General features: G+C 38.6%; 1 protein-coding gene across 4 annotated transcripts in view; it reads left to right on the top strand.

Moving 5' to 3' along the window:
• Window positions 1–27,601, top strand: part of sgcd (sarcoglycan, delta (dystrophin-associated glycoprotein)) — a 1,159,024-nt gene that overhangs the window by 380,280 nt on the left and 751,143 nt on the right. For all 4 annotated transcript variants that reach the window (XM_059526671.1, XM_059526669.1, XM_059526670.1 and 1 more), the window contains exons 4-5: window positions 2,315–2,402; window positions 2,987–3,106. In XM_059526671.1, the coding sequence (XP_059382654.1) occupies window positions 2,315–2,402; window positions 2,987–3,106 (208 nt within the window). The remainder of the gene's footprint in view (window positions 1–2,314; window positions 2,403–2,986; window positions 3,107–27,601) is intronic.

Here is a 27,601-nt window from a genome sequence, read left to right as displayed (position 1 = left end):
TGAACCAGCAGGATAGCCTGGGGAGCTCTAGCCAGGCTCCCAGGAACCGATCCAGCGGGATCAAGGGAACTACAGGTGTACCCACGGTGGGGCAGCGAGGTGGAGCAGACAGCCCCGAAAGGGAGGCATTGCATCCCTTGGCGGGGGCGGAGTGCTGGCACTCATCTGACTCCAATTGGCAAAGAGGGCGTGAGAAGGTAATGCGAGAAGGGGCGAGGAGAACGAGAGCGGCGAAGAAGCACGTCACCATCTGTCATTCTCTGCCTTTTGGTACCCGGAGGTAGAGGAAACAGCTCTTTTAGTGAAGGAGAACAAATGATTCTCCCCCGGCCCTCGGCAGTGGTCCTGCTACCATCTCCTGACGAGCTGACGTCCCCAACTCTGGGTCTCCCGTCTCAGGAATGCCTCTTAGCCAGACGCTTGGCATGTTTAGGGGCAGAGACGGGCTGCGCCGCCCTTCTGCGACTGTCTCATCGCTGCAGCTGGGGTAACGGTTGTGGCTGAGCGGCAGAGTGGAGGATGTGTCTGATGGCCTCAGACTGCTTCTGGGCGGCAGAGAACTGCTGTCAAAATTCTCTACCACGTCGCCGAATAGGCCAACCTGAGAGACCGGGGAATTGAGGAGCTGAGTCCGATCAGACTCCCTCATGTGCACGCAGTAACCTTTGTTGTCCGGAGAGCGAGGTCAAGCAGCTTGGCCTGGTAGACCTGAAGGGTGGCCATGGCGCGCAGGGCAGTAGCGGCCTGACCCGCAGCTCTGTAAGACTTGGCCACAGGTGTGGATGAGAACTTACAGGCCTTGGAGGGAAGCTTGGGACCACCACGCCATGCGGAGGTGCTCTGAGGACACAGTTGCATCACAACAGAACGCTCCACTGAGGGAATCACAGCATACTTCTTGGCCGCTCCACCATCGAGGGTAGTGAAGGCGGAGCAAGCACCAGAACGGTTTTGGGCAGTAAGCAGCCAGCAATGTGCTCGCCTCTGAAGCTAAAGCTTGAATACGAGTTGCTCGCACTGGTCCTTATATACCCGCTCTGCGGGGCGGAGCTCGCGATGCAAATTCCGCAGACCAAGGTACTCTGTGTACCATTGGCTCGTTTTGTAACCACTCAAAGGTTATTGGGCTCTCGGCCGAGATCCCATTCATCAGTCTCTCTCTGACGTAACATAGAACGTGACCGACTAAAAGGGAATGAGAGTTACGTAAATAACTGAGATGTTACATAAGTAACCTGGCAACATTTTCTAACATCTCCACTTTGACCACCTGGCTCCATTCTGGTATCTAGTTTAATGAAAAATATAACTCACTTGAAAGACTGTTTTCAAGTAAAACTGTTTTCTCTTAAGTAGCCTAACACATAACTGAATATATATTATTTTGCCTTTTTTTATTCAGAAAACAAGATGTACTCACAACATTAAAGAGCATCTACAAAGGAAGCATTTTATACTTGAGTGAAAACTAAGCAAAAAAATATAAATAAATAAAAATAAAATAATTTACACTATAGACATATCTCCAGCTTTTAATATGCAGCTTAATATTACCTTTTATTAAAGAGTAAACTGGAGAATGAATTATTGTTGTAATGATTATAGATATCTGTATCTTGCCTAACCAGTACTAAAGTACTACAAAAGACTTAAGCAGTTCTATTGTTTTTGTTGACTATTTTCAGCTGTATGCAGATGGCTGGCTTGAATTTAGCTGCTTTTAAAAGCATGATTCTTTACGACTATCTGCCCAAAACTCAAAATCAACCCAGACATTCATGATGTGTTCATTTATGATCGGTCCCTAAGCATAAAGCAAATCTTTACCAAGTGTTTGCATAGTACTGTGCCTTGCTTCCCTTTAAAACTCTTGTTTTCCAGTTAAAATATATAAATGGGTATAACACAAGATAAATTCACCAGATAAGAAAGACTAAAAATACAATAATAAAACTTGTTTCAGAGACTGTATCTTGATTGTGTGTTTTGTCTTGTGGCACTGGTAGAAAAAAAGGAAATGCATTAAAACAAAATACATTTATATTCAAGATAAATCTCTAAAAATCAGTGTCTTAAAAGACCTAAATCTATTCCTACTAGAAAAAGAAAAATAATCTTAGAAATTACTTTATTAATAATAATAATAATAATAATAATTATTATAATTATTATTATTATTATTATTATTATTATTGTTGTTAATAATATTGTTAATAAATTACTTTATTATTATTATTATTGTTATTATTATTATTTTGCATTGAAAAAGAGTATTTATTCATTTATTTATTAATGATGCTCTTTTTAATTCCAGGGAAGCTCATTGTTCCTTCAGTCATCTAAGAATGTGTCTGTCAACATCCTCAATGAGAAGAAGCAAGTAGTATCTCAACTCACTGCAGGTAATCAAAGCACACAAATAAAAATACTCTTAGGGTAAGAAACATTTTAAACTCTCATGCAACCTCATTGTAAATGATTTGAATTGTCTTGCTCACCAGAATTTTGTAGACTATATATTGGAATGAAGATTACTCACCCTATCTGTGGGTGTTTCTATTAGCGCAGATAGCATTAAATGAAATATTCACTGATCTCAAGAGGCAACAATTAGCTGGTCCGCTCATGGAAGGGAGATGAATCCAGGCAACTAAAGTATAGGACAGATGGTTAAATTAATACTTTGACAAAGTTAAAGTGTTCTTTGATAGACAGGTTGTTAGTCTCATCTCTCTCTCATGATGTAGCCTTTATAACTGTGACTAGATTTCATTACAGTGCAATAATTGCATGTGCATGGGTGCATGTTATATTAAGTCCTGGTTAATAACATAACAGCAAGTCCGTATTTTAATGAAAGTAATTTTTCCTTAAATGGACCTAGCTAAGTGACTTACATTTGAATTACGGTGTTAGAACAACTGTAAACAAAACCACATTGAAGTGTAAGAAAATGCATGCATTTGTATATATATATATTTGGCAGGTTCCAGTGGAGTTCACGCAAGAGGCAAAATGTTGGAAGTAAAATCAAGTGCAGGAAAGCTGCTTTTCTCTGCTGATGACCATGAGGTGGTAGTTGGCGCAGAAAGATTACGAGTTATGGGTAAGTGAACAATTAAATAATAAAACATTTGAGGGCATTTTTGGTATGCTCACACAAAGCCTTTGTCCTGTTCCCACGGAATACTTTGACACAGTCTACAAAGAAAAAGTAGCCTGAAATCTTGTATGTATGTATGTATGTATGTATGTATTTATTTATTTTTGCTAATGATCCTCACAGGGCTGCTTTTAAGCTAAGATAGATGTGAGATATTGTGCAAATTGTGTAACTGACACAGCAGTCTAATTAAAGCATCTACTAAAATATAATGAAATATTAGCAATTTATGTGTTGGTTGCAAAAATAATTTAATCAGAATACTAAACAGATACTTTAAATGGCCATCAATGGAAAACAATGCTATCTGACTCCATCATCATGTAATTACATCTATCAGAGCAGAAGCTTACTGGACTATCACGTACTAGCTCGCCAAACATTGAATATTTAATTGTTTTTTAATCGTTTTCAAACTAGGGCAACAAGTAGGTCTGTTGGGGATGTAGCCGCACTGGGTTGTACATAATAATTAACTCAAATGATATATAGGGAATTTGAATAATTAATCAGGAATATGATTAATATATGTATATCATATTACAGTTGCATTAAAATTATTGAAGATGAAAAATAGGTCAATTGTATATATTAATAACTCATCACAAGGCACTGTAATTTACTCATTAATATTTCAATATTCTATTCTTCATATCAATTATTGTGATATCTTTTACTAGAAATTAATGTAAATCAAACGTGTTTCGTCCAGCAAACGGCCGTAAGATTAACTTATTAACTCTCAGTAACGCTATCACTTCTTATAATTCCAGGACAAATAGCTTCTGGCCATGAAACCATTCTCCTGTCCTTATAAAATTTAGATTACTTAAAAGTAACAAATAAGCTTTGTAGCTAAGAACGACATTTCATTGACTTTTTAACATGAGCAACTTAGACAGACAATCTGGAGTATATGGAATTTAATAATTGAACTAATGATACATCAAACTACGATTTATACAGAGTAAATACGTGTACGACAATATAGACAGTAAACTTTGTACAAGACATAACAGAATCCAAATGAGGGAGAGAGAGAGAGAGAATGAGAGAGAGAGAGAGAGAGAGAGAATGAGTGAGAGAGGATGAATGAGAGAATAGGCATGATCACAGAATCACGCGCTCAGTTATGCAAACTCACAGACAGTAACCCTTGAAAGACAACGACGAATCAAATCATAGAAAAACTTTAAGCAGCATTTAAATCTCCATAGAGAATGATACTTGCATGTGGTCTCTTTGTGACTGGACATGTTCTTCTGTGTCTTCCGGGGCGAGCAGACTCGCGCAAAGTTTTAAAGAAGTGATTCAGAGTCCTTCTCCATTTGGTTCTCTTTGTGTATGCGAAAGATGAGTGTGCGTGCAGCGTGCGTCGGTCTGGGCGTGTTCTTTCGTGTCTTCCGGGGCGAGCGGACTCGCGCGAAGTTTTGAAGGTTCAAAGAAAGCAATGTTTCAGAATTCGTCTTCCTCGTGTGGAGAGGCGGATAGGTGAATGAACTTAGTAATGAAAAGAAACGAAAACACGGAGATAAAAGCTCCCGAAGGAGTCATGAGAGTAAAGGCCAATTTATACTTCTGCGTCGAGGGTACGCCGTAGTGTACGTCGTAGGCTACGCACGTAGGTGACGCCGTCGTGAGCATTTATACTTCTGCGTTATGTCTGCGTTGCTCTGCAGTTGCACCGCCGAAACGCTAGTTGGCGGGGGCGGGTTTTAATGTTCCACTGTGTTTAGATTCCTCGCGGGTGTTTTGAGTTTAGGCTACTACAACAAGCAATGGCGACTGAAAGAGAGCGGATCATGTTGGAGTTGGAGCTTATTGAGGTTGAAAAACAGTTAATTTTAGTGAAATTACTCAAATTAAAAGGCAGAAACGAGAGAAGGCGTCGGAGGAGATGGTACGTGCGACCCGTGAACCTGATGAGGCAGAAGGAGGGTGAATTTTCTGTGCTTGTCCGGCCACTGAGAGACATGGACGAGGAAATGCACTTCAGATATTTCCGAATGTCTGCAGGTAGATTCGACGATTTAGTTCGTCGTGTGCAGCCATTTATCGTACATCAGTGTACGCACAGTATGCCTGTAGACATTACGCAGAGACTGGCAATCACCCTTCGAGTTTTAGCTTCAGGTGGAAGCCAACAGGCTGTAGCAGCTAGCTACAAACTGTCGTCCAGCACAGTGTCTTCCATAGTCGCCGAGGTATGTAAAGCTTTGTGGAAAGCACTGCAGCCAGAGTTTCTTCCCTGCCCTTCAGTCGCCCAATGGGAAACTATTGCTGCCGATTTTTGGCGACTGTGGAGCTTTCCGAACTGTGTTGGCAGCGTAGACGGAAAGCATGTCAACATAAAAGCACCACCGCACGCAGGTAGCGACTCCTACAACTACAAGGGTGCACACTCCATTGTTCTGATGGCTACCTGTGACGCCAGATATCGCTTCACCATGGTGGATGTGGGGGGATACGGACGGGAAAGTGACGGTGGTGTCTTCAAGGAGAGCCGATTTGGTTCTAGGCTTCTTGAACACAAACTGAACCTGCCCCCACCAGCCAATCTGCCTGGAACAGGAGTCAAAATCCCACATGTGATCATTGGTGATGCTGCATTTCCCCTACACAACAACCTCATGCGTCCCTTTCCAGGTATGTCACAGACAAGATTTATTTAATGTAATAGTACTTCATGTATGTGTATATATGGTGGTGAATTCAGGTTGAGTGGGACACTTTTTGCCATTGAGATAACTTGGAAAAAGTGTCCCAATCAACCTGAATTTTATATATATATATATATATATATATATATATATATATATATATATATATATATATATATATATATATATATATATATATATTATATATATATATATATATATATATATATATTCATTCCTGATCACAGCTACATTGACACTCAATGATTGCCTATCAATTAATACTGTTTTATTTTTCTACATAGGGATGAACCTACCAATGGATAAGCAGACCTACAATTACCGTCACTCCAGAGCCAGACGCGTGATTGAGAATGCATTTGGCATTTTGGTTGCAAGGTGGCGAATCCTTGGACGACCTCTAGAATGTCTGCCAGACAAAGCAGTTGATATTGTGAAAGCTTGTTCTGTTTTACACAACTTCCTGGCCTACACAGATGAGGTCAGCACACCTGTTAGCAGATACATCCCTGCTAATTTCACAGACACTGACACTACAGGGTCACCTCAGCTCGGGGAGTGGCGCAGAGTGGTGTCAGGGGACACAAATCTTTTGGAACCACTAGATCCACGTCACCTTTCAAGGGCCCGCTCCACCAGAGCTGCAGTTGGTGTACGGAATGACCTGACGGCCTTCTTTCAGTCACCCCACGGAATTGTGCCATGGCAGAACAACATAGTGTGTCGTGGTCAACTTGGTCAGTAAATTGTACTGGTGTAAAATATATACACCAATAAATGACATGCATCCATGTAAATAAAGACCAGTTTTAACTGTTCACGTTGTTTCTTCTTTAATTACAGTAACCTGCACAATACAATGTGCAAACTATGTATAAAATAATGTAACATGTAAAAGTGCAATGGTCTAGAATTGTTTATATTAAATATAGATGCAAAAGAGCAAACTATACATAAATAAATACTGTTATTGATCTTAATTTGCTGTAACCTGAACCATACAATATGCATACAGCAGGAAATGACATAATTGGTTTCAAACTATATATACAAATAGGTTAAAATATGTAAAAGTGCAATGTATAAAGGTGCAATGGTCTAGAATTGTAGATTAAAAATAGATGCTAAAGAGCAAACACACACAAATGGGTAAACTATACATTAATCTTTATTTGCAGTAACCTGCACAAAACAATGTGCAAACAGCAGGAACAGGCAATTTTTTGTATGCAAACTATATACACAAACGGGCATACTATGTACAAGTTAGTACAAAGTATTAAGGTGCAATGATACACTATTAACAATAAAAATGCACGAGAAAACTGTACACAAAAGCTACAAACTATATAGTATAACCTGCACAAATAGGTGCAAACAGACAAAATTATTAAAAAACAAAATGCTAAAGTGCATACTATTTACAAAAATGTGCAAACAATAAAACCTGCACAAATAAGTGCAATATGAATATGAATAAATGCAAAAGTGCAAACTATATACACAAATGTGCTAACAGACAAATTACTAAAAGATGCAAAAGTGCAAACTATATAAAGATAGTGCACAGAATTAAAAGGTGCAATGTTGTAGAAGTAGGCACAATTGTTTATTTTTTCTGCTGCCACTCAAACAGGACCTTGGACACATCAAACATTGCCTGCGCCCTGTGCTCCTCCGGCACCCTTCCCAGCATGTCGGCAACAGTGTGCCCAAACCGGTCGCTCTCGTCATTTCCATGTCTCAGTCTCTGTTGCAGCTCGACCCGCCGTTCCTCCAACTGAGCCTCCAACCGAGCAACTTGCATTTGGACCCAGTCCTCTTGTTCCTTTTCCCCTCCTTGTGGCGAGCTTTTTACGGAGGCGAACGTACTGGTCTCGACAGTTCTTCCATCTCTTCATACAATCCGCTACATCCAAACCGACGTTGGAGGAAATCTCTCTCCACGAATTCGCTGCCATCTGGCAGTCTTTGTATTCTGCAGAAGACGAGTCATACAGATGGCTGTATTTCCGCACTTCTTCAACTAATCGCTCGGTCACTTGGTCCATTTCCATTTTCTTCACTGAACTTTCACCTGAACTTCTGAATTTAAAAATGGCGGGCGGTGCAGAAGAACACGCCGGAAATGCATAGCCGGAAATGCGATGCTACCAAGCCGACCAATCACAGATCTTGCGGTCCGCGTCGCCGCGACGCGTAGTTACATTTTTGAGGAGGTGCGCGTCAGGGTACGGCGTAGGGTACGACGTATGGTACACGTCAATGCGTATGCTACGCCGTACCTTCTACGCGCACCCGACGCAGAAGTATAAATTGGCCTTAAGAGTCAGAGTAAGATGGTAAGAGTAAGATGGTAAGAGAGAGAGGAACTTCTTGGGTCAGTCCTTATAGCTCGACTGGTTCACGCCTCTGTTCGCGTGAACAACCAATGAACGTCCGCAATCTGAAGTGGGAAAAAGTTCCTTCGTCTCTGGGGAAACGCCCACTCTAATAAGTTCTGGCTTATAACATTTTAGTAGTGATATTCCAGCAGTGATATTCCAGCAAGTTCGTAATTCCAGATTAATACATTTCACACACCTTGCGTATAGGTGGATAGTTGGGTCACAACATGACAATTCCAAAAACACCAAACAGTACATATATAACTGATAGAAACACGACGTTACATTCATATGCAGAATTACACACATTTAAATTAACACACGATAAAATTGTGGATACTCCCATTTTTGATTATGGAAAACATCTAATGCACCAAAAAGCAATACTTAATACATTTAGAATACATCGAGAAAAGGTAATAGTTTAGAATGCATTGAGAAAAGGTGCCAGTGGGCTGGTTTTTCCTGTTCTGTTTCCCAGTGGGATCATAAAGTTTTATGACCTGGTCAGGAGTAGGGTTACAGCTCATGATTCTATTTGAGAACATTAAAATTAGGAGAAACATTTCCAACTTATAAGTTATCAACTTATACTACTCACATAACAAGGATTAACCATTTTATGCAAAGCACAAACCTAATAAAAATACATATTATTAAGGACTCACATAAAGAGCTTAAAGAAAAGTTTGTGTGTGTGTGTTTAGGAATGTGGGTGTTTGGCTGCTCACGTGACTTTGGAATGTCTCATCCTGTGTCGTAAATAATTTAAATCCAGCCAGGCTGGCACCAGGCCAGGCATTTAGTTTAGAAAGAGTTGGGTTTATAATATATATTCAAAATCTACAAGCGTTGGGTTTGCATTGTTTTAGATTCAATGAACCATGATTCATTAGTTCAGAATCCATGAATCGATGACCTGCATATCTGCTACAGGGATAAAATATCTTACAACATGTAAAAATGCTAGGCTGTCAAATTTAATCTGTTAACTTCAGATATTAATTAAATGTTTAAATTAATTATTTATTTTAACACGTTTACTGTGTGCTATGGTGCTAATGTGCTATTGTTGTTTTAAATTAAACATTTATTCAGTTGGCTTGTACTCTATTGCTGTATTGTTGGTAGAAAGTAAACATATATTATTTTACAGTACTGGCTTTAGTTCAGTGATATAAAATATTTCAAAAGAACATTATTATTATTATTATTGTTGTTGTTGTTGTTTTAGGCACATATTCTATTTAAAATATACGTGTTCCTCAATTGTCCTATTAGAATTTTGAAAGAATGTTGGCACAACCGAAAGGACCCTCAGTTTCTGGTCACATTTGGCATGAAAACAAGAAGCACTTGGCAGTGCCTTCCAACATTAAACCCCAGATGGTGATAATATATATATATATATTATATGTGTATATATTTATTTATTTTTTAAGAAGTGAAGAAAAATTGAATTTTCAAGGTTGCTGTATTTGATCATGGCACTGTGCTTGTCTCAGGGGTAGCACTAAACTTCCTTTAAAGTGATTACTCAAGCCTGTGTACATCCATTTTCCACCCAATGATTTTCCCTAAACAACAGTCCATTACCTTACATCCACTCTAGCTCAGCAAGGACTGTATTGAGTACTGAGGTATTAGAATTGGATGTTTCTCTTTAGGATTTTTTTCTCAAGTGTTACTGGAATGATGCCAAGCATTTGAATTATTGTGAATGAATTTGGTGGACCACACAATGACAATGTGTTTTAAAGTCAGGCAAATCTTGTTAAGCCAGGCATACACTGCACAATTTCTGTGCAAGAATTTTCTTTCGGCAAGGTACCAACTCACACTGTATGAGTAGATCGCATGCGATGTAAAGCCAAAGCTCACGATTTTTATGCGCTCACTGTACGACCCGATCGTTGAGTTGCGATTTGACTGCTCACACTATACGTGGGGAATCAACACGTAGGATCCCTCAGAACCCGGATATGTGTGGCTGTTTCAGAATAAACATTCTTTCCCGGAATAAATGGACTGCTTTGGTGATATGCGCAATTCTGTGTGCTGAAATGTCCAAAAATAATAATAAAGCCGTCGCCGTCACCGTATCTGGATGCACAGGTGGCTCAGAAGACGTGGCCAATATAGTTTATCCATTTTGCAACGCGAACTGGAGGTAAGCAGGCATTTTCTTCCCTCTTTTATTTTTATTTTTCTGTGCCATAACTCCACAAGTTTTCCCTCCATCACTTCAGTCCACAATCGGTTCGTAGCCCTGCTTCAATAGTGCGATACCTCATGAGAGGCGTCCAAAATTTCTGACATGTCAGAAATCCATCCGACCAACCGATTGCCGGTCAGGAGAGGTTAATCACCTCTTGTTTCCCCTTGTACACTGCACGAACACGAACCTGAAAAAGAGTCGCTCGAGTCAGAATTCGGCTCAATTGCAGTCTCCACTAATGATCTGATGAGTTGAATGATAGATTGAGGGAGACATAAAAATGTGCAGGGCAGAGGGTACTCGGCGGCGACACATCGGTGTGATGGTGACACGATGTGTACCATGGCGCCATGCCCATCTCGGGACTCGCGAGTGCAACCAGTGCTGAAGTGGCCTCATATGGAGCAACCCGAGCGGCGTGACTGTGACCCCAGGAGCCTCTGAAAGTGTTTCAGTGGTACCACTGTTCTGCCTCTGAAGGAACTCACTGGTTCAGCACTGACTGGGCACGCTCGCTGGTGAGCCGTGCCGTCATACTCACCGAGTCTAACTCCATACCGAGATAAGAGATTCTCTGTGCAGGGGAGAGCTTGCTTTTCTCTCGGTTGACCTGAAGCCCCAACTGACCGAGATGCCGGAGCACCAAGTCCCTGTGATCGCACAACTGCTCTCGGGACCGGGCCATAATGAGCCAGTCGTCGAGATCCTGTTGAGGATCCTGATGCCCACTTCCCAGAGTGGGGCAAGGGCGCCCTCCGAGACCTTCATAAAGACACGGGGGGACAGGGAGAGCCCGAAAGGGAGGACCTTGTACTTCCATGCTTGACCCTCGAATGCAAACCACAGAAACGGTCTGTGGCAAGGGAGGATCGAGACATGAAAGTACGTGTCTTTCAGGTCGATCGCTGCAAACCAGTCCTGGGGCTGAATGTATTTGATAATGTGTTTCTGCGTCAGCATCTTGAACGGGAGCTTGTGAAGGGCCCGATTCAGGACTCGCAGATCCAGGATATGCCGAAGGCCACCGCTTTTCTTGGGTACGATGAAGTAAGGGCTGTAAAACCCTGTACTCATCTCGGCTGGAGGGACCGGTTTGATTGCATCCTTTGCCAGCAGGACAGCAATCTCCTCGCGCAAGACAGAGGCGTCCCGGACTGCCACCGGAGTCTCGAGCACGCCATTGAACTTGGGAGGTCGCCGGGCGAACTGAATCGTGTAACGGAGTCGGACCATCCGAATGAGCCAGCGTGACGGGTTGGGCAGCACAAGCCACGCTCCCAAACTCCGTACAAGTGGCACCAAAGGGACAGTCGACATACCCGCAGTGGTGCAGCAATGGGGAGTTGTGTCGGATGGCCCAGAAGGCATCGCGTTCCGAGTCATCACAGCCACACTCCTCGTGTTCCCTGAGGAACTGGCCAGAGACGCGTGGAGAGGCGTTGCGTCTCCGAACCACGAACTCTTGACTGCTGGCTAAAGGGAGTATCGTGGGTGAGAATGAGGAGGCAGTGCGTCGCTCATCGTCAACCCGCGAGCCTTGCAACTCGGAGGAAAGGGAAATTGCTCTTTTATGAAAGAGTGGGAACAGAAAGAAACAAAAACTGCGGATTCTCCACCCGGCCCTCCTCCGGGGGAAGGAGTGGCTCTGTCTCCGCCAGCTCCTGAAGAGCAGTCTCCCACATCTCTGAGTTGCCCGTGTCAGGGCTGTTTAGTCGTCTTCCTAGAGGACTTCGTAGCCGGAAGTGACACGGGGGGCGCCGCTCTTCTGCGCGGGGCTCAACGCGCCGGCCTCGAAGAACTCTCAGCACGGGGCTGAGCTGGTGTGGAGGACGCAGGGGGGCGCCCAGGGTGACGAGCAGGCTGAGGCACTGCCCGCAACGGAATGGTGGCAACCGGAGGATCACGTCGTGGCGAGATGTGCTGTATGGCCTCAGTCTGCTGTTGTTCTGGCAGGAACTGCTGGGCACAGCCCCTGACAGCGTCGCCACACAGGACAGCCTGGGAGATGGGAGCGTCGAGAAAGTGCACTTTGTCAATGTCTCTCATACAGACCAGACTGAACCAGAAACGGCACTACTGGACCACCAGAGTGGACATCGCCTTCCCGAGGGACTGTGTCGTGACTTCCTTCACCCAGAAGGGTGAAGTCAGTCGCCGTGCGCAGCTCCTGCATCAATCTCGGGTTGGTTCTACCCTCGTGCATCTCCTAAAGCCTTGGCGAGTTTGCAGGATAGCCATGGCATGCAGAGCAGAGGCAGCTTGGCCCGCAGCACTGTAAGCCTTGGCAGCGAGAGCGGTACTTACCAAAAACTAATAAAGGCAACAATCGTTCACAAGAGAAAACAATGAATAATAGTTTCTCTACAATTACAAAAAGGACAGATATCAATAATTTCTGAACTTAGAATAGACTCAAAAGCATTTACCGTTATAATACCATGCAATATTCTCCACTGAATATCTCCAACCTTTTTGGTCAATGGTGGCTTATAAATTGCTTCCCACATTGGCATTAACTTATCTTTTACTTTCAGATATTTGAGTTATTTATTTTTTTTATTTTCCTTTATTAATCACCTTAACACAAAAAAGAATAAATACCTTTCCCTCCTACAGAATTAAAAACAGTAAATCGATTATCATAAAAAAACAATACTTAGAGAAAAAAGAAAATAAGTACATTCAGCCAATTCACATCTATTCATCCAGTTTTTAAGTCTTATTTTATTTTCTTCTGTTAATAAGTCCTGAAAGCTTTGTAAAACTGACCAACTTTTCGAAAAGAATGAATCCCAAGTCTTTCCATCACAGCCTCCACATTATTCAAATTCGGACCTGCTAACATTGTCAGATGTTTCATTGTCAAAAATAAAAGCATCGTCCATACCTGGAATTTCATTTTCTTTTTTAAACCATTTGTGACCAATACACATTTGGTTCTTTTAGTAAATAACCAAAATAATGAGGACTTTATTGTAAACAACCATTTCCTTTATACAACACTCTATGCTCTAAACACACTACAATAGAAAGAAATGTAAAAAAAATGTCTCACATTCAAATAATTGGTATCGAGAAGAAATATTGTTTGTTTTAAACCAAAAATTTCAACCTGTTGAAAATACGCCCAGCTAACACAGTTGGTGCATCCATCTCATTTAAAAACAACAACAACATGCAAACAACCTTTGTACTTTTATTAGCAGATCTATTGGAAGTTCTAAAATTGTAAAAATTCTAAAATAAAAACAACACAGAGGTTATTAAATTGTTAATAATTTATACTCTGAGTGGGGCCTAGAGGCATCTTGTCCATTCAAAGTGAGGGGGCACGTGCCCCTCAGATTTCTGAGCTAAGTGGATTTTGAATGAAGCTTCCAAAAGACAAAAAAAAAAAAAAAGCAGATTAATTTTTTTTTTGATTTGATGCAATTACACCGGTGTAATTAGATAATTCAGTGCTGCACATCACCAGCTGCTAAATTCAAATCTGTTTTCGCTGACTGGCTCTGAGCCAGAGCGTTTGTACAATGCTGCATGATAACCAGTCACACACAATTCTGTTGAGCTTATGAATGCAATAGCCAATCAGAGACGTTCAGATAAGTTATCACTGAAACACAGTGTTTTGTTCACTAGCTAGCTGACTGATTACTCTGGCGTATTCTCTCATCAGAAACAACAAAGTGCAGATGTGCGTACAGGATAGTAATTTCACAGTGTTAACACCTTCAGTGATTTTAATGGGAGTTTTTGAGAGTGCCTGAACTCTGGCTAGACTGAATGAAAAGGTTATTTGATAATGTAAATGTTCTTTGCTCTCTGTAAAATGAAAGTGTTAAAATTTGTAACTTACAATATTGTTATTAAATTCACATTAAATACAAAGTCAGTCGTATTAAAAATATTTATGGCTTGACACTTATATCTGGTACTTAAAGGGTTAGTTCACCCAATAATCAAAATTATGTAATTAATAACTCACCCTCATGTCGTTCCAAACCAGTGAGACCTCCGTTTATCTTCGGAACACAGTTTAAGATATTTTAGATTTAGTCAACACATGAACTAACCCCTTTAAGTAAACAGGTGGGTTTTTATGTGTATAGTTAATAGATTACTGTAGCTATTATTCTACTTTGCCCATCACCCATTATAGATTAAATAATACAATCTATAAAGGTGCAAAACGCATTTGCTTACACATATTTGAGGATTGAGGTATTTCCTGATATAGTTACCATGTTTGGAAATATTTCGAATAAATGGGAAAAACACTTGATCAAAAGCTTTTTCTTGATCCATCGAACAAAAGCCTAATTTAAAATCAAATAAGTTAGAAGTATGAAATAAATCAGTTATAAAAGATATATTATCAAAAATTTATCTGCCTGAAACACAATAAGACTGATCACTATGTATCACATATTTCATTGCCTTCTTCAACCTTTTTGCCAAGGTTTTAGATAAAGCCTTGTAATCGTCACATTACAAAGCAACTGGTCTCCAATTTGCAGTGGTGTCAAAAGTATTGACATTCATTACTTGAGTAGAAGTATAGATACTAGGGTTTAAAAAGACTTTTGTAGAAGTTGAAGTATCAACTCAAGCTTTTTACTCAAGTAAAAGTGTAAAAGTACTGGTTTAAAAAACTACTTAAAGTATAAAAGTAAAAGTAATGTAAGGGAAAAAAATGCCATTAAGAACAAAAGCTTAGGCCGCGCCACAGAGGCCTATTGTGCACTACCCCACCTCCTCAAAAAAACATTATTCTAAAAGCCATAGGCCATAATGACTATAATGTTATATTAAAATGTTCATGTTGAAAAATTTGGGATGCACTAGGCTACCTGTTTCAGCCGCATATATGCCCATTGAAAATGAATGTACTTTAGTACAATGCAAATACATTAAAGAACTAGAGATATGATGACTAGTTGCCTAGGGTGACCATATGAGCCATTTTCCCAGGACGCGTCCTTGCCAGAATTTCTATATTGCCTAAAACATCCAAAGTAGTTTGACCAATAACATGCAGGTATGTTACATAATCAACCAATTGTGGCGTGTGATAAGGTGAGATCTACAGAGAACGATCAGAGTAACGCAAATACACGTACATGTTAGGTGTTTGTTCGTTCATTCAACTTGAAGCATCGCTGCGCACCAATCATTGTATGACACCAAAGTACCAAGAGAGTGGTTTTAATGCACAAGGAGCCGTCTGCTCTGCTCTCTATAGCTCTTATGAATGCCATACAATGATCGATCTGCAAAGCACAAACAGCCAAAATCTGGATATTTTAGGCAATATAAAAATCCTGGTAAGGACGTGTCCTGGGAAAATGGCTCATATAAATAAATAACCTTTAATGGAATGTAAATGTACATCCAAGTTTAGCTGCAGGAATCTGCAAGGGCAATGGACAAGAACATTGGTGGAGGCTAAAAAACAATTAGCCTTGTATGGTTGTCTATATACAATAAAGATTATAGTGGTGTCAAAATTAATGATTAATCCAAGTGATTAATCAAAAACTAAAAATGAAAAATAACTCATAATCCTGATACCTTCTTGATTGATAGCTTCCTGTATTTGCTATGTCCAGTGTGTGTGTGGGGGGGGGGGGGGGGGTATAGCAAAGTTGGTATAGCCTACTTATCACAACATTGTCAATCGCGTCGTCAATCGCAAACGATAATTTATTAAAATGTCTCGCTACCGAACTACCTACAGTAGCTTAATTTGTGGAGGACGAAGAGAAAGCACCCATTTGGTAAATGAGCCAGTGAGAAATAATCCAGTGCCATTTCGATACTTTTAAAACGGTACCGGCGCCTAAACGGTGCCTGAAACGATACTTTAAAAAAAAGACCCACAAACAAACTATGGATAACATTAAAGACCATTAAAAATATTTAAAATAAATACATAGCTTTCACCTTGGATGCTCTAATTTCCCAAATTGTGCTCAATCTAAGGCCTAAGGCTAATAAATGTATTTCATAATCTGGGTCATTACTTAATACAAAAACCACACATAATGTTTCGACTGTATCTCTGTCACTCACTCTGATATTTAGTTAAGAAGAGTGCTGTCTGTCACTGTCTTTAATCCATTCTGTGAATGACTGTATGCTCATTCTTTATAAAGTAGCAACAGTCGTTTGTAAAGTAGGGTAGGCCTACTGTGCAAAAGTCTAAGGCACATTAGTATTTTCACCCCAAAAAAGGGTTTTAAGCCAGTTATTTATATCTTTTGCTGTAGTGTGTCAGTATCAGTTTGCCATTAACTTTATTAATAATCTAGTGAGATTTTGAATGCACAAGCAGTCTGACAATGGCGAAATGAATGTTTGGAAATGTAAACTGATATTTTATACTGAAACAGCAAAGTATATAAATAACTGGCCGAACACCATTCTTTAGTGAAAATACTGCTTCCTCTTATTCAGTTAGGTGCATACCGGTTCCATACCCAACCTTACTTTTAAGAAATATATTTTTTGATAAACGAACCCAAAACTGGCTATGTCCTGGCTGGAGTGTGATGTGATTTGTGTCTTGTGCAGGTGCGATGGATCGCGTACAAACCAATAGAGTGTCGGAATGGTATCTGTTTATACTTCTCATCCAACCACAATCAAATTCACTCCATCCGGATGGCGCGATTTGTCTGGATAGTTTTTTTTTTTTTTTTTTTTGAATGATGACAAGCCGGAATGAAAACAAGCCGAAATGAAATAGCAGTAACGAAGCTATTTTTAAAATGTAAGGAGTAGAAAGTACAGATACTTGCGTGAAAATGTAAGGAGTAGAAGTAAAAAGTCGGCTAAAAAATAATTACTCAAGTAAAGTATAGATACCCCAAATTTCTACTTAAGTAATGTAACGAAGTATTTGTACTTCGTTACTTGACACCTCTGCCAATTTGTTATATCTCTTAAATCCCCTTTTTTGGTAGCAACGTCAGCACTGCTCTTCTGCAGCTCAACGGGAGCTATACTCTTCAGCAAAACTCCCATTAAAACCTGCTAACAGATCTGACCCCATTAAGCTCCAAAAAGTTTTATAAAACTCTATGGGGATTCTGACAATTCCTGGAGCTTTACCATTGGCCATACTCGACCCACAGCTGAGTATACTTCAGGCAATGACAATGGTTGTTCAAGTACAGCACTTATTTATTTGACGGTTCTGTATGTCAAATCATTTCCATCATCATCCAATAACGAATGAATTAATCTGCTTTGTTTTGTTTTTGTTTTTGATTTTTTTTTTTAAAACAAACAAAAAACAGTTGGTGCATCCATCTCATTTAAAATTCTGAAAATGTGATCTCACTAGTGATCCTTGTCCCTTAATTTCAAAAAGCTTTGTTAAAAATTTTTAATTTGTAATTTTTATAGACTGCATAAGGCTTTGATCTTGAGATGAATCACTTAAAATCTGAAGCTCTATTATATCAGATCCAACATACTCAATTAATTTACAATATTTTTTAGAGGTATTAAGAGTGTACTGTTTACAAATTTGTTGAATATAAACTGCCCAGTACTGAATTGTTTTAAATATTTGTACATTAATTTTACATTGACCCCCCCCCCTCAGAAAAACAAAAAACAAACATAAAACTGTATTTTTTTTATTTTGTTTTATAATTATCATTTAATGAAGAAACATTTAAATGCCAGTATGCATTTCTTATTTTATAAGAGAAATAATTAAGAACATTCCACATACCAACAATCCATGATCTGAAAAAAACTAACTGGTATGATAAAACATGATTTGAAAATCTGTAAATGTTTTTTATACAATACATTCTATCAATCCTAGCCATAGAAATATAGTTTTCTCTATCATGGGCCAAAGAGTATTGTCTAAAATCTCCATGCTTTTCACGCCATACATCTGCTAAATCAAACTTTTCCACAATACTTAAAAGTTTATTTCTTGAAGCCATATGTGATTCAACATGATTTTGGTCTAAATGATTGATTATTGATTATACACTTAACATCTCCAGCTAAAAAAAGAAAATCTGAATCACATCCTATCAATGTACTAGCCAAATTTAATAAAAACAGTATTCTTTCTTTTGCCAAAACATGAGCATATACATTGATCAGATTTTTTTTTTTTTTCATATTTTGCAGTAACTTTAATTAATCTTCCTGCAATAACTTCATCTACCTCATAAAATAAATAGACCTTAACAAAAGATTGGCTACACCAGCACAAGTGGAACTTTTATGACTCATTACAACAGTCCTATCCCTTTCTCTTTGCCAATCAGTTTAATTGTCTATACATGAGTGGGTTTCTTTTACAAAAGATATATCAATATATTTTTTCAAATTCATAAAAATAAGTTATTTTCTTTACATCACATGCTCCATTTAAATTTAGTGAGGAAATCTTGAACTCAGCCATTCATAGAAATGTTATGACTACTAAGACAATCCAACAAATTCATCCATTATTGTGATCCTTCCAAATTCATGTTTTGTGTGTGTGTGTTTGTCTTGCACAGTGTTGGGGAGTAACTAGTTACATGTAACGGTGTTACATAATTTAATTACAAAATTATAGTAACTGTAATTAGTTACAGTTACTAAGAAAAAATGAGTAATTAAATTACAGTTACTTATGAAATTTTTTACGATTACAAAGGGGATTACATTTGAATATTTACACACATCCACATACAGATTTAACTGATTTCTTTCCCAAATTGCATTGACTATTCTGAGACATACCGCCCTAATAATTTCCGGGATGCGGAAATAGTCATTCATAAAAACGGAATGCCTAACGCGGACGGAATATGCCACATTTTGGATGACTAAATCAAAGCAGCCGATTTTGCCCCACTATTTAATATTATTATTGTATAATTGCCTGCCGAATGTACTAAAGTGATCATTTGCGAATCCGCCATTTGATAATTAAATCTCTAATAAGTCATGAAGTGTTAGTCATGACTCGCGCGCTCTCCGCGCCTCCGCCAAACGGTTTGGATCAGACTCAGAGTAATCAGTGAGAGAGAGAGAGAGATGGAGAGAGAGAGAAAGAGAGAGAGAGAGAGAGATGGAGGGAGAGAGAGAGGGAGAGAGAGGGAGAGAGAGAGAGAGAGAGAGAGACTATGGAAGCGCACTGGAGCAGAGAAGCAGAACTCCTGTTCAGGGTTTTAGGTAAATCCGTGTATCATTCGTTCTTTCGTTTTTCTAATTGAAACCAAAAATGGAAAAATAAAAAAACGACTTGTTTTTTTTTATCTGTTTCCAAAACCAAAATGAAAAAAACAGATAAAGCTTCGTTTTCCGATTTTCAAATTTATGCTAATATCAAGAATTAAAAAAACGGATATCAAGCGTGTGTGTTTCACGTTGGTGTTTTCGTCTGATGCTAGTTAGTGACGGTCATTCTTGGACGATTCGATCATTTTAAACGAATCTTTAATGTGACTCGGGAAGAACGAGTCGTCTCTGGGAGTGATTCGTTCAGTCGCGCATGCGCAAAATTCTATAGTTTCTGTACAGGAATAGTCTAGTTCACCTGTTTCAGTCAATGCAGTGGGTGCCGGTGTTAGAGAATTGATTAGTTCATCTCTTGAGTCTTTCGGGTTTTCGAGTCGCTCCTCACGTGACAGACCCATAAGCTTTGACCATAGACTGGAGTTACCCTGGCAACAAATCTCTGTGTATATTATTATTATTATTTGTCTTTATGATTTTAAGTGTATTGCCTTAATGTTTTAATGTTTGTATTGTTTAATAATTATAATAATAATAATAATAAAGACTGTATAAAAGGCTTTATCCTATCATTCGTTCTTTTGTCACGTGACGTGACAGCATTGGATAGATGAATTTACATGCTTCCTTACAAACAGGTGCCCAATCATTATTATTATCATCATCATTATTATAATTATTATTTACTCTTACAGTTACTGCATTTCTGAGCTTTTTACTTCTTACAGTTTATAAATGTACACATTTCTGTCATAATGGTTATTTTCTATACACTGAATGTTGTAACAAAGGTAATAAAGAGTACTTATTAATGAACACACATGATTATGGTGGGTTTAATTTCCTTGATTTCTCTTCTTTGAACAACACTTTCAAAATTAATTGGATTAGACAGTGTTTGTGTAATCCAAACTCAATATGGATTTTTATCCCCAATGACTACTTTTCCAAATTAGGTGGTCTCCCTTTCCTATTGATCTGTATTTATAATATTGCTAGAATCCCTTACAATTTAACCAAATTTCATAAACAGGCATTACTTGCATGGTCATTCATTTTTAAGCACCTCTCAGCCGTACTTCATTTGGAAATTTGTTTTGGTTGTTTCCTAGTTCTTTAACTTGGAAGGTCTTATTTTAATTCACAAAAAAATTCTTATGTAAATGTAATTTTCCAGTAACTCCCAAAGAATTCTCCATCATCATGGACACTATTCCTAAAGGAGTTGTTACGCTTTCAAGGGACTCATTAGATCATCCAGCACTTTATCTTTATCTTTACACCCATTTGAAATCCCAGTAGGAAAACTATGCTTTTTGTTACATGAAAGTGAAAAAGTGATGTGACATTCAGCCAAGTATGGTGACCAATACTCAGAATTTGTGCTCTGCATTTAACCCATCCAAAGTGCACACACACAGCAGTGAACACACACACACTGTGAACACACACACACTGTGAACACACACCCGGAGCCGTGTTCATCATTTATGCTGCGGCACCTGGCGAGCAGTTGGGGTTCAGTGCCTTGCTCAAGGGCACCTCAGTCGTGGTATAGCCAGACCAAGACTCGAACCCACAACCCTAGGGTTAGGAGTCAAACTCTCTAAAAACTAGGCCACGACTTTGTCCAGTATCCTTCATCACGTAACTATAAGATTAGATCGCTTTTTCAAAAGGAGCATGTAACGACTCCATATGTGGTGTCTTATTGGAGGAATGTGGTTGATTATATTGATGAGAAAAAAGTATGGACTCTGTCTTTGGAATATATAATAACTAACAAGGTTAGAGAAATCTCATTCAAATTGTTACACAGATTTTACCCAGCTAAAGTGTTTTTGAAAAGGTTTAAATCAGACATAGATACAAGCTGTTGTTTTTGTGGTGACCCTAATGAAACTGATATACATATCGTTTGGGATTGTCCTCACACAGCTATTTTGGAAGGAATTCTCTAATGTTATCTATCTCAGTGTGCTACAGGGTTTCTCTCTGCTTTTTAAGGATGTACTGTTTGGCTTCTTTAATATTCAAAAAGACAAAATTAATGTATATTTCATTATTAACCAATTATGACTTCTTGCAAAATGTCATATTCACCGCAGTAAATTCACTCATCAAAATCCATTATATATTGTTTTTTTTTTGTTTTTTTTTTAAAAGAGGTTCAACAGTATATCCAAACTATTTAATCTTCCAAAAATCTTGAGGCTGTCAAAAATGTTTAATCTTTTCAATGCTATTTAATCTTTTTAATTGATTTTGTTAAAGTTTTCGATTAGTATTATTTATTTTTATGTTTACATACGTCTGTAAATGGTGCTTTGCATATAATGCCACTTCTTTGTATGCAATATTGACATTACCTATCTGTACTTTTATCTTTGGTACATTGGCATTAATCAAATAAAAAAAAAAAAAAAAAAAAAAAAAAAGAACTAATCAATTCTCTTTCCGGCTCCCACTGCATTGACTGAAAAAGGTGAACTAGAACCATATGCGACTGAACGAATCACTCCCAGAGACGACTCGTTCTTCGCGAGTCACATTAAAGATTCGTTTAAAATGAACGAATCGTTCAAGAACGACCGTCACTAACTAGCATCAGACGAAAACACCAAAGTGAAACACACACGCTTGTTATCCGTTTTTTTTTATTCTTGATATTAGCACAAATTTGAAAATCGGAAAACGAATCTTTATCCGTTTTTTCATTTTCGTTTTGGAAACAGATTTTTAAAAAACAAGTCGTTTTTTTATTTTTCCATTTTTGGTTTCAATTAGAAAAACGAAAGAACGAATGATACACGGATTAAGGTAACTTTCATCTGTAAAGATGCTTTTTTGTCTTTGTTTTTTTAATTTATTTAATCAAGCAGCACGTTGCTCATCAGTCATCACTCAAAATACTATATAAAGGACATCATTATTATCAGTTGTAATGTTACAGTAGGAATTTATCTGAAAAAAAAATCTGATTGTTTTTATAGGTTTAGGGGGAGCTTGACAGACAACAACACAACCCTTACGAAAATTAACATTTTAATATTTAACTATAAATCCAGAGAAAATGGTTACTATTGTTTAACTGTGATAACCAAAAATAAAAATTTAAAAATAAATACAAATCCATTTGCAAAAAAAACAAACAAAACATGGTTATTTTACTTTTATATAGGCTAATAAAAGCATGGTAATTTTTTGTAAGGGAAAAACATGACTCGTGTACAGTATTAGGATTTTTCTATAAAGATATTGTAGTATTGTAGAGTATTGTATTGTAAAGTTTAGTTTTGTTCAATCTTGAGTATTAAAGTCATGAGAGAGATGGATAACAGGGCAAAATAAAGAGACTGAAGAGAAAAATGGAAGTGAAGGTGCAGTTCAGGAGAGAACTTGTAATTATTTTGCATGTCCCCAAATTAAAGATTTAAACCTTTTTTATGTCAGGTCCATACAAAAAATAGTTTTGTCCATGAATTTGTTTGTATGAGTTTGAATTTTCCAGTCTGTATTTTTTTCCCAGTCCGCCCCTCCTGTAAATGAATGGCAAAGACATGGTTTCATTTACTACACATAGGCCTACTGAAGCTCGCAGTGTTTTCAACCTCTGCTGCCTCAATATAGGAGTACACGAGCACATAAACATAATTTCTAGAACTGCTCTGTGTCACTTCATGTGCATTTTACTTATTTTGAGAAAACTATCATCATATACAGAGACAGCAGTTTCAAAAAAACACCAATGTTTCAGGAGTTTATTACACAGAATACGTCACATGCTTATTAGATAAATGTATTTAAGTTGATGTATATGCTTTTATTTATTATTCTTTAAATTTCACAAATTTAGAAAAGTAATCAAAAAGTACTCAAAAGTAATTAGTTACATTACTTTAATAAAGTAATTGAAAAAGTTACACTACTATTACATTTTAAACAGGGTAACTTGTAATCTGTAACCTATTACATTTCCAAAGTAACCTTCCCAACACTGGTCTTGCATACTAATTTCTTTAAACAACATATTTCAGTCCTAACAAGACCATCTCCTCCCACATTTTTCATCACCTCTCTTGCTGATTCAATAAAATTGAATCATCCCACCTACATGCCCATCCCACCTACGTGTCCAGCTGGCAAGATTTATGTACCCGAAGATCACTGTATGGCCCTCATCTCCTATGCTCACTCATCCGTGGCAACAAGTCATCACGGAGTCAGTAAGACACTTACCACACTGCAATGAAAATACTGGTGGCCAAGAATGCAAGAGGAGATCCAAGAGTTTATCTGAGGGTGTGCCTTTTGTGCCTTCACGAAGGTACCTAGACAACTACCTACAAGGAAATTACTCCCCTTGCCGGTTTCCCATCGTCCTTGGTCCCACATTGGAGTGGATTTCGTCACCGATCTCCCAGTCTTAGATGGTAACACCTGCATTCTCATAGCAATAGACAGATTTTCTAAGGCATGTAAATTGATCCCCTTGAAAGCCCTGCCCACAGCCTTTTAGACAGCCAAACTCTTGTTTGAACATGTGTTTCGTAACTTTGGTATTCCAGAGGATATCGTTTTGGATAGAGCGCCCCAGTTTAACTCCAGGGTATGGCGGTCACTTCGTTAAAGTACAACCCCTGAAAATGGCAAAAACAACAACAATTTTGCAGAGAAAATTCTAAATAACTGACTTCCTGTTGGGATTTGGATTTCGTACCAAGAGACTTTTTCATAGGTATTGGTGTGTTACATGTGTGTACCAATTTTTGTACATGTACGTGAAACATAGCTCGAGGCGCACTCCGTTGAAAGTGTATAGGTGGCGCTATTGAGCCATTTTGCCACATGCGATGGAATATTGGCCTTCAGATGTGTTCAGGCCAGGACTCTTATCACACATGTGAAGTTTGGGGAAGATCGGACATTTTATGCATGAGGTATAACATCTTTTATTCCCATGGCGAGACATCGAACTTTGTCACGGCGCCATGGACACGCCTTTTAACGAAAACTCAAGATCTTCACAACTGAACATCACACAGGCCTTTAGATTAGACTGACCACAAAAAAGTCATTGATGTCATAAAATTTCTAGGAGTAGTTCGTCGCAGTGTTAAATATGTCACTTCCTGTTGCCAATAGGTGGCGCTATGACTATAACTGAATATGGGCATGTCAATCTGTTCAGGTTCGGAGTCTTATCTAACATGTGAAGTTTGGGGCAGATTGGACATTGTATGTCTGAGTTATAGCAACTTTATTTTTCATGGGTAATCATCAAAATTCGCCAGGCCGCCACGGACACGCCCTTCAACGAAAACTCAAGATCATCGCAATTTAACATCGCACAGGCCTTTAGATTAGGCATACCAAACTTGGTGTTGATCTGAATAAATCTCTAGGAGGAGTTCGTTAAAATACAACACATGGAAATGACAAAATTTGCTCATTATATTAAAAATAACCGACTTCCTGTTGGGTTTAGAATTTTGCTCCAAGAGTCTTTTTTGTAGGTATTGGTGTGTTACATGTGTGTGCCAATTTTCGTGCATGTATGTGAAATATAGCTGGAAGGCTGTTGATTTTTTTAGTATAGGTGGCGCTGTCGAGGCATTTTGCCACACCCTCTTCTGAATCCTATATTAGATTAAAATTTTCATCAGGTTTGACACGTGTGCAAAGTTTCATGACTTTTTGAGCATGTTTAAGCCCTCAAAAATGCGATTCATTTGGGAGAAGAAGAAGAAGGAGAAGAAGCAGAATAATAATAATACACAAAGCAGATACAAGAGGGTCCTCGCACCATCGGTAATCAGGCCCTAATTAAAGTTGCAAGCAGCGATGAACGGGCCCTCGCACCCGGGCTAATCGCAAGCAAATGGCTTTAGTAAAAAAGTGAATGGCGAGAAATATGCATTTGAAGTTGTAAATATAAGTGAAATTTGTCAAAGTGATTTATATTTGCCAATCTTCCTGCATGGTGTGTCCTATTGCCAACAGGTGGCGCTATGATTATAACTGAATACTGGCCTTTACATGTCTTCAGGCTATGACTCTTTCAAAATATCTGAAGTTTGGAGAAGATCGGACATTTTATGCCTAAGTTACAACAACTTCTGTTCCCATGGCGAGACATCAAATTTTGTTACAGCGCCATGGACACGGCCTTTAAGAAAAACTCAAGATCTCCACAGTTTAACATTACAAAGACCTTTAGATTAGACTGACCAAAATAAAATGTTGATGTCATTAAATTTCTAGGAGTAGTTTGTTACAACGTAAAACATGTCATTTCCTGTTGCCAGCAAGTGGCACTATGACCATAACTGAATATGGGCATGTAGATCTGAAGTGGATGATTTCACAAAGATTTATATGTCAGTGATGGTTTTCTATGGATGTTTTTAAAACACAGTGGCCAATCGTAATAGTGACTGTTAAAAATAACAATTACAATGTAAACTTTGTAATGTGAGTTATGTGAACATATTGCTTTTTCAAGAAAGTAGTAAATTAATTAATAGAAAGAAAACAAATAAACAAACAAATAAACCAGAACTGGCCCAATCTAAGCAACACTGATTTAAAATCGGGCCCAGATCCAACACCTTGCTCCAACCCACGTACCATGTGGAATAATGGCATTTGGGCAGTCCGGTCCTGTTTGCCAGATGTGGGCCTCAAGCCTTACCATTACAACATGTAAGCCAACTAAATTAACCAAATTAACCAAAACTTGCCCTAATGTTGCCCCAGTTGATTTGTATTTTAACCCTGGCCTTCCCTACACTTCTCATGTGGCCTATATGCTGCATGGAATGGTAGCATTTTGGCAGTTGTCTACAAGCAGGCCACTGCACAGCCACATTTTAGCTAATAATGAACCAAATAAACCATAAATACACATTATCTGAGCCACACTAAACCTTAAGTAATCTATGCATCAACAATACCAAAGTCCTTTCAGGCAAGTCTTGCCACTCGGCCGCCATCTTGGCAACGCCTCTGGGCAGCTATTTCAGAATAACAAGACCAGCTCCTATCTAAATGAATGGGCAGAGATTCAGAACTGCACTTTCAGTGGTCACCGGGACATAAAAACAGCATGTATAGAAACATCAGTGAAATATGATAAAATCGCTGAAAAAATTTGATGACTGCCCCAAAATAAGGTTTAAAACGCCTTTTTCCCCACAGGTTATACCTTTACTACGCATGCACAAGGGTTCCTCAACTGTGCGCATATGTCAGTGAAACCAGACGATAGGCTTAAATGTTTCCTGGCTTGACTGTTAAAAGCAGATGATTGGCTGTCCAGCGGGAGGGGCGGGACATGTGCACACAACCGCCATCTTTTTATGTTACGGGTTTTCCTTATATAGTTGTATTGAGAACTGAGGAAGTGGCATGTCTCTTATAAACTGTCTCTGACAATACTCAACATATTGGAAAGATAAATGTAAAAATGCCCTCCCTAAATTTTCAAATAAATTCCAGAAATTTGTCCTACGTGGTAAAATCATCACGAACCAAGTTTTCACAAGCAACATTTCAAATATTATAGATAAATAGGTCTATTCAAAGACACATTCCAAGACCTTAAAACCAGTTCTTCACAAGATTGAATCTAAATGCATCTCACTCAGACTATACATCCATAGTAAGTCTGTAAGTGTCATGGCTATGCTGTGTTAAAGAGGGCACAACAAAGATGAAAGGTTGTATATCAGTCTGTAATCAGATAAGTCTGTAATCCAACAAGGGTAAGCCCAACACAACATTCAAGAGATGTAGACGTAAGACTAGACAAACTCAAAGTGAACATACAGGAACTTAAAGGGATACTCCAGCCCAAAATTTACATTTTGTCATTAATCACTTACCCCCA

This window comes from Carassius carassius, chromosome 36 (genome assembly GCF_963082965.1).
Source record: "Carassius carassius chromosome 36, fCarCar2.1, whole genome shotgun sequence".
Taxonomy (NCBI): Eukaryota; Metazoa; Chordata; class Actinopteri; order Cypriniformes; family Cyprinidae; genus Carassius; species Carassius carassius.
This window is presented reverse-complemented; position numbering and strand designations above follow the sequence as displayed.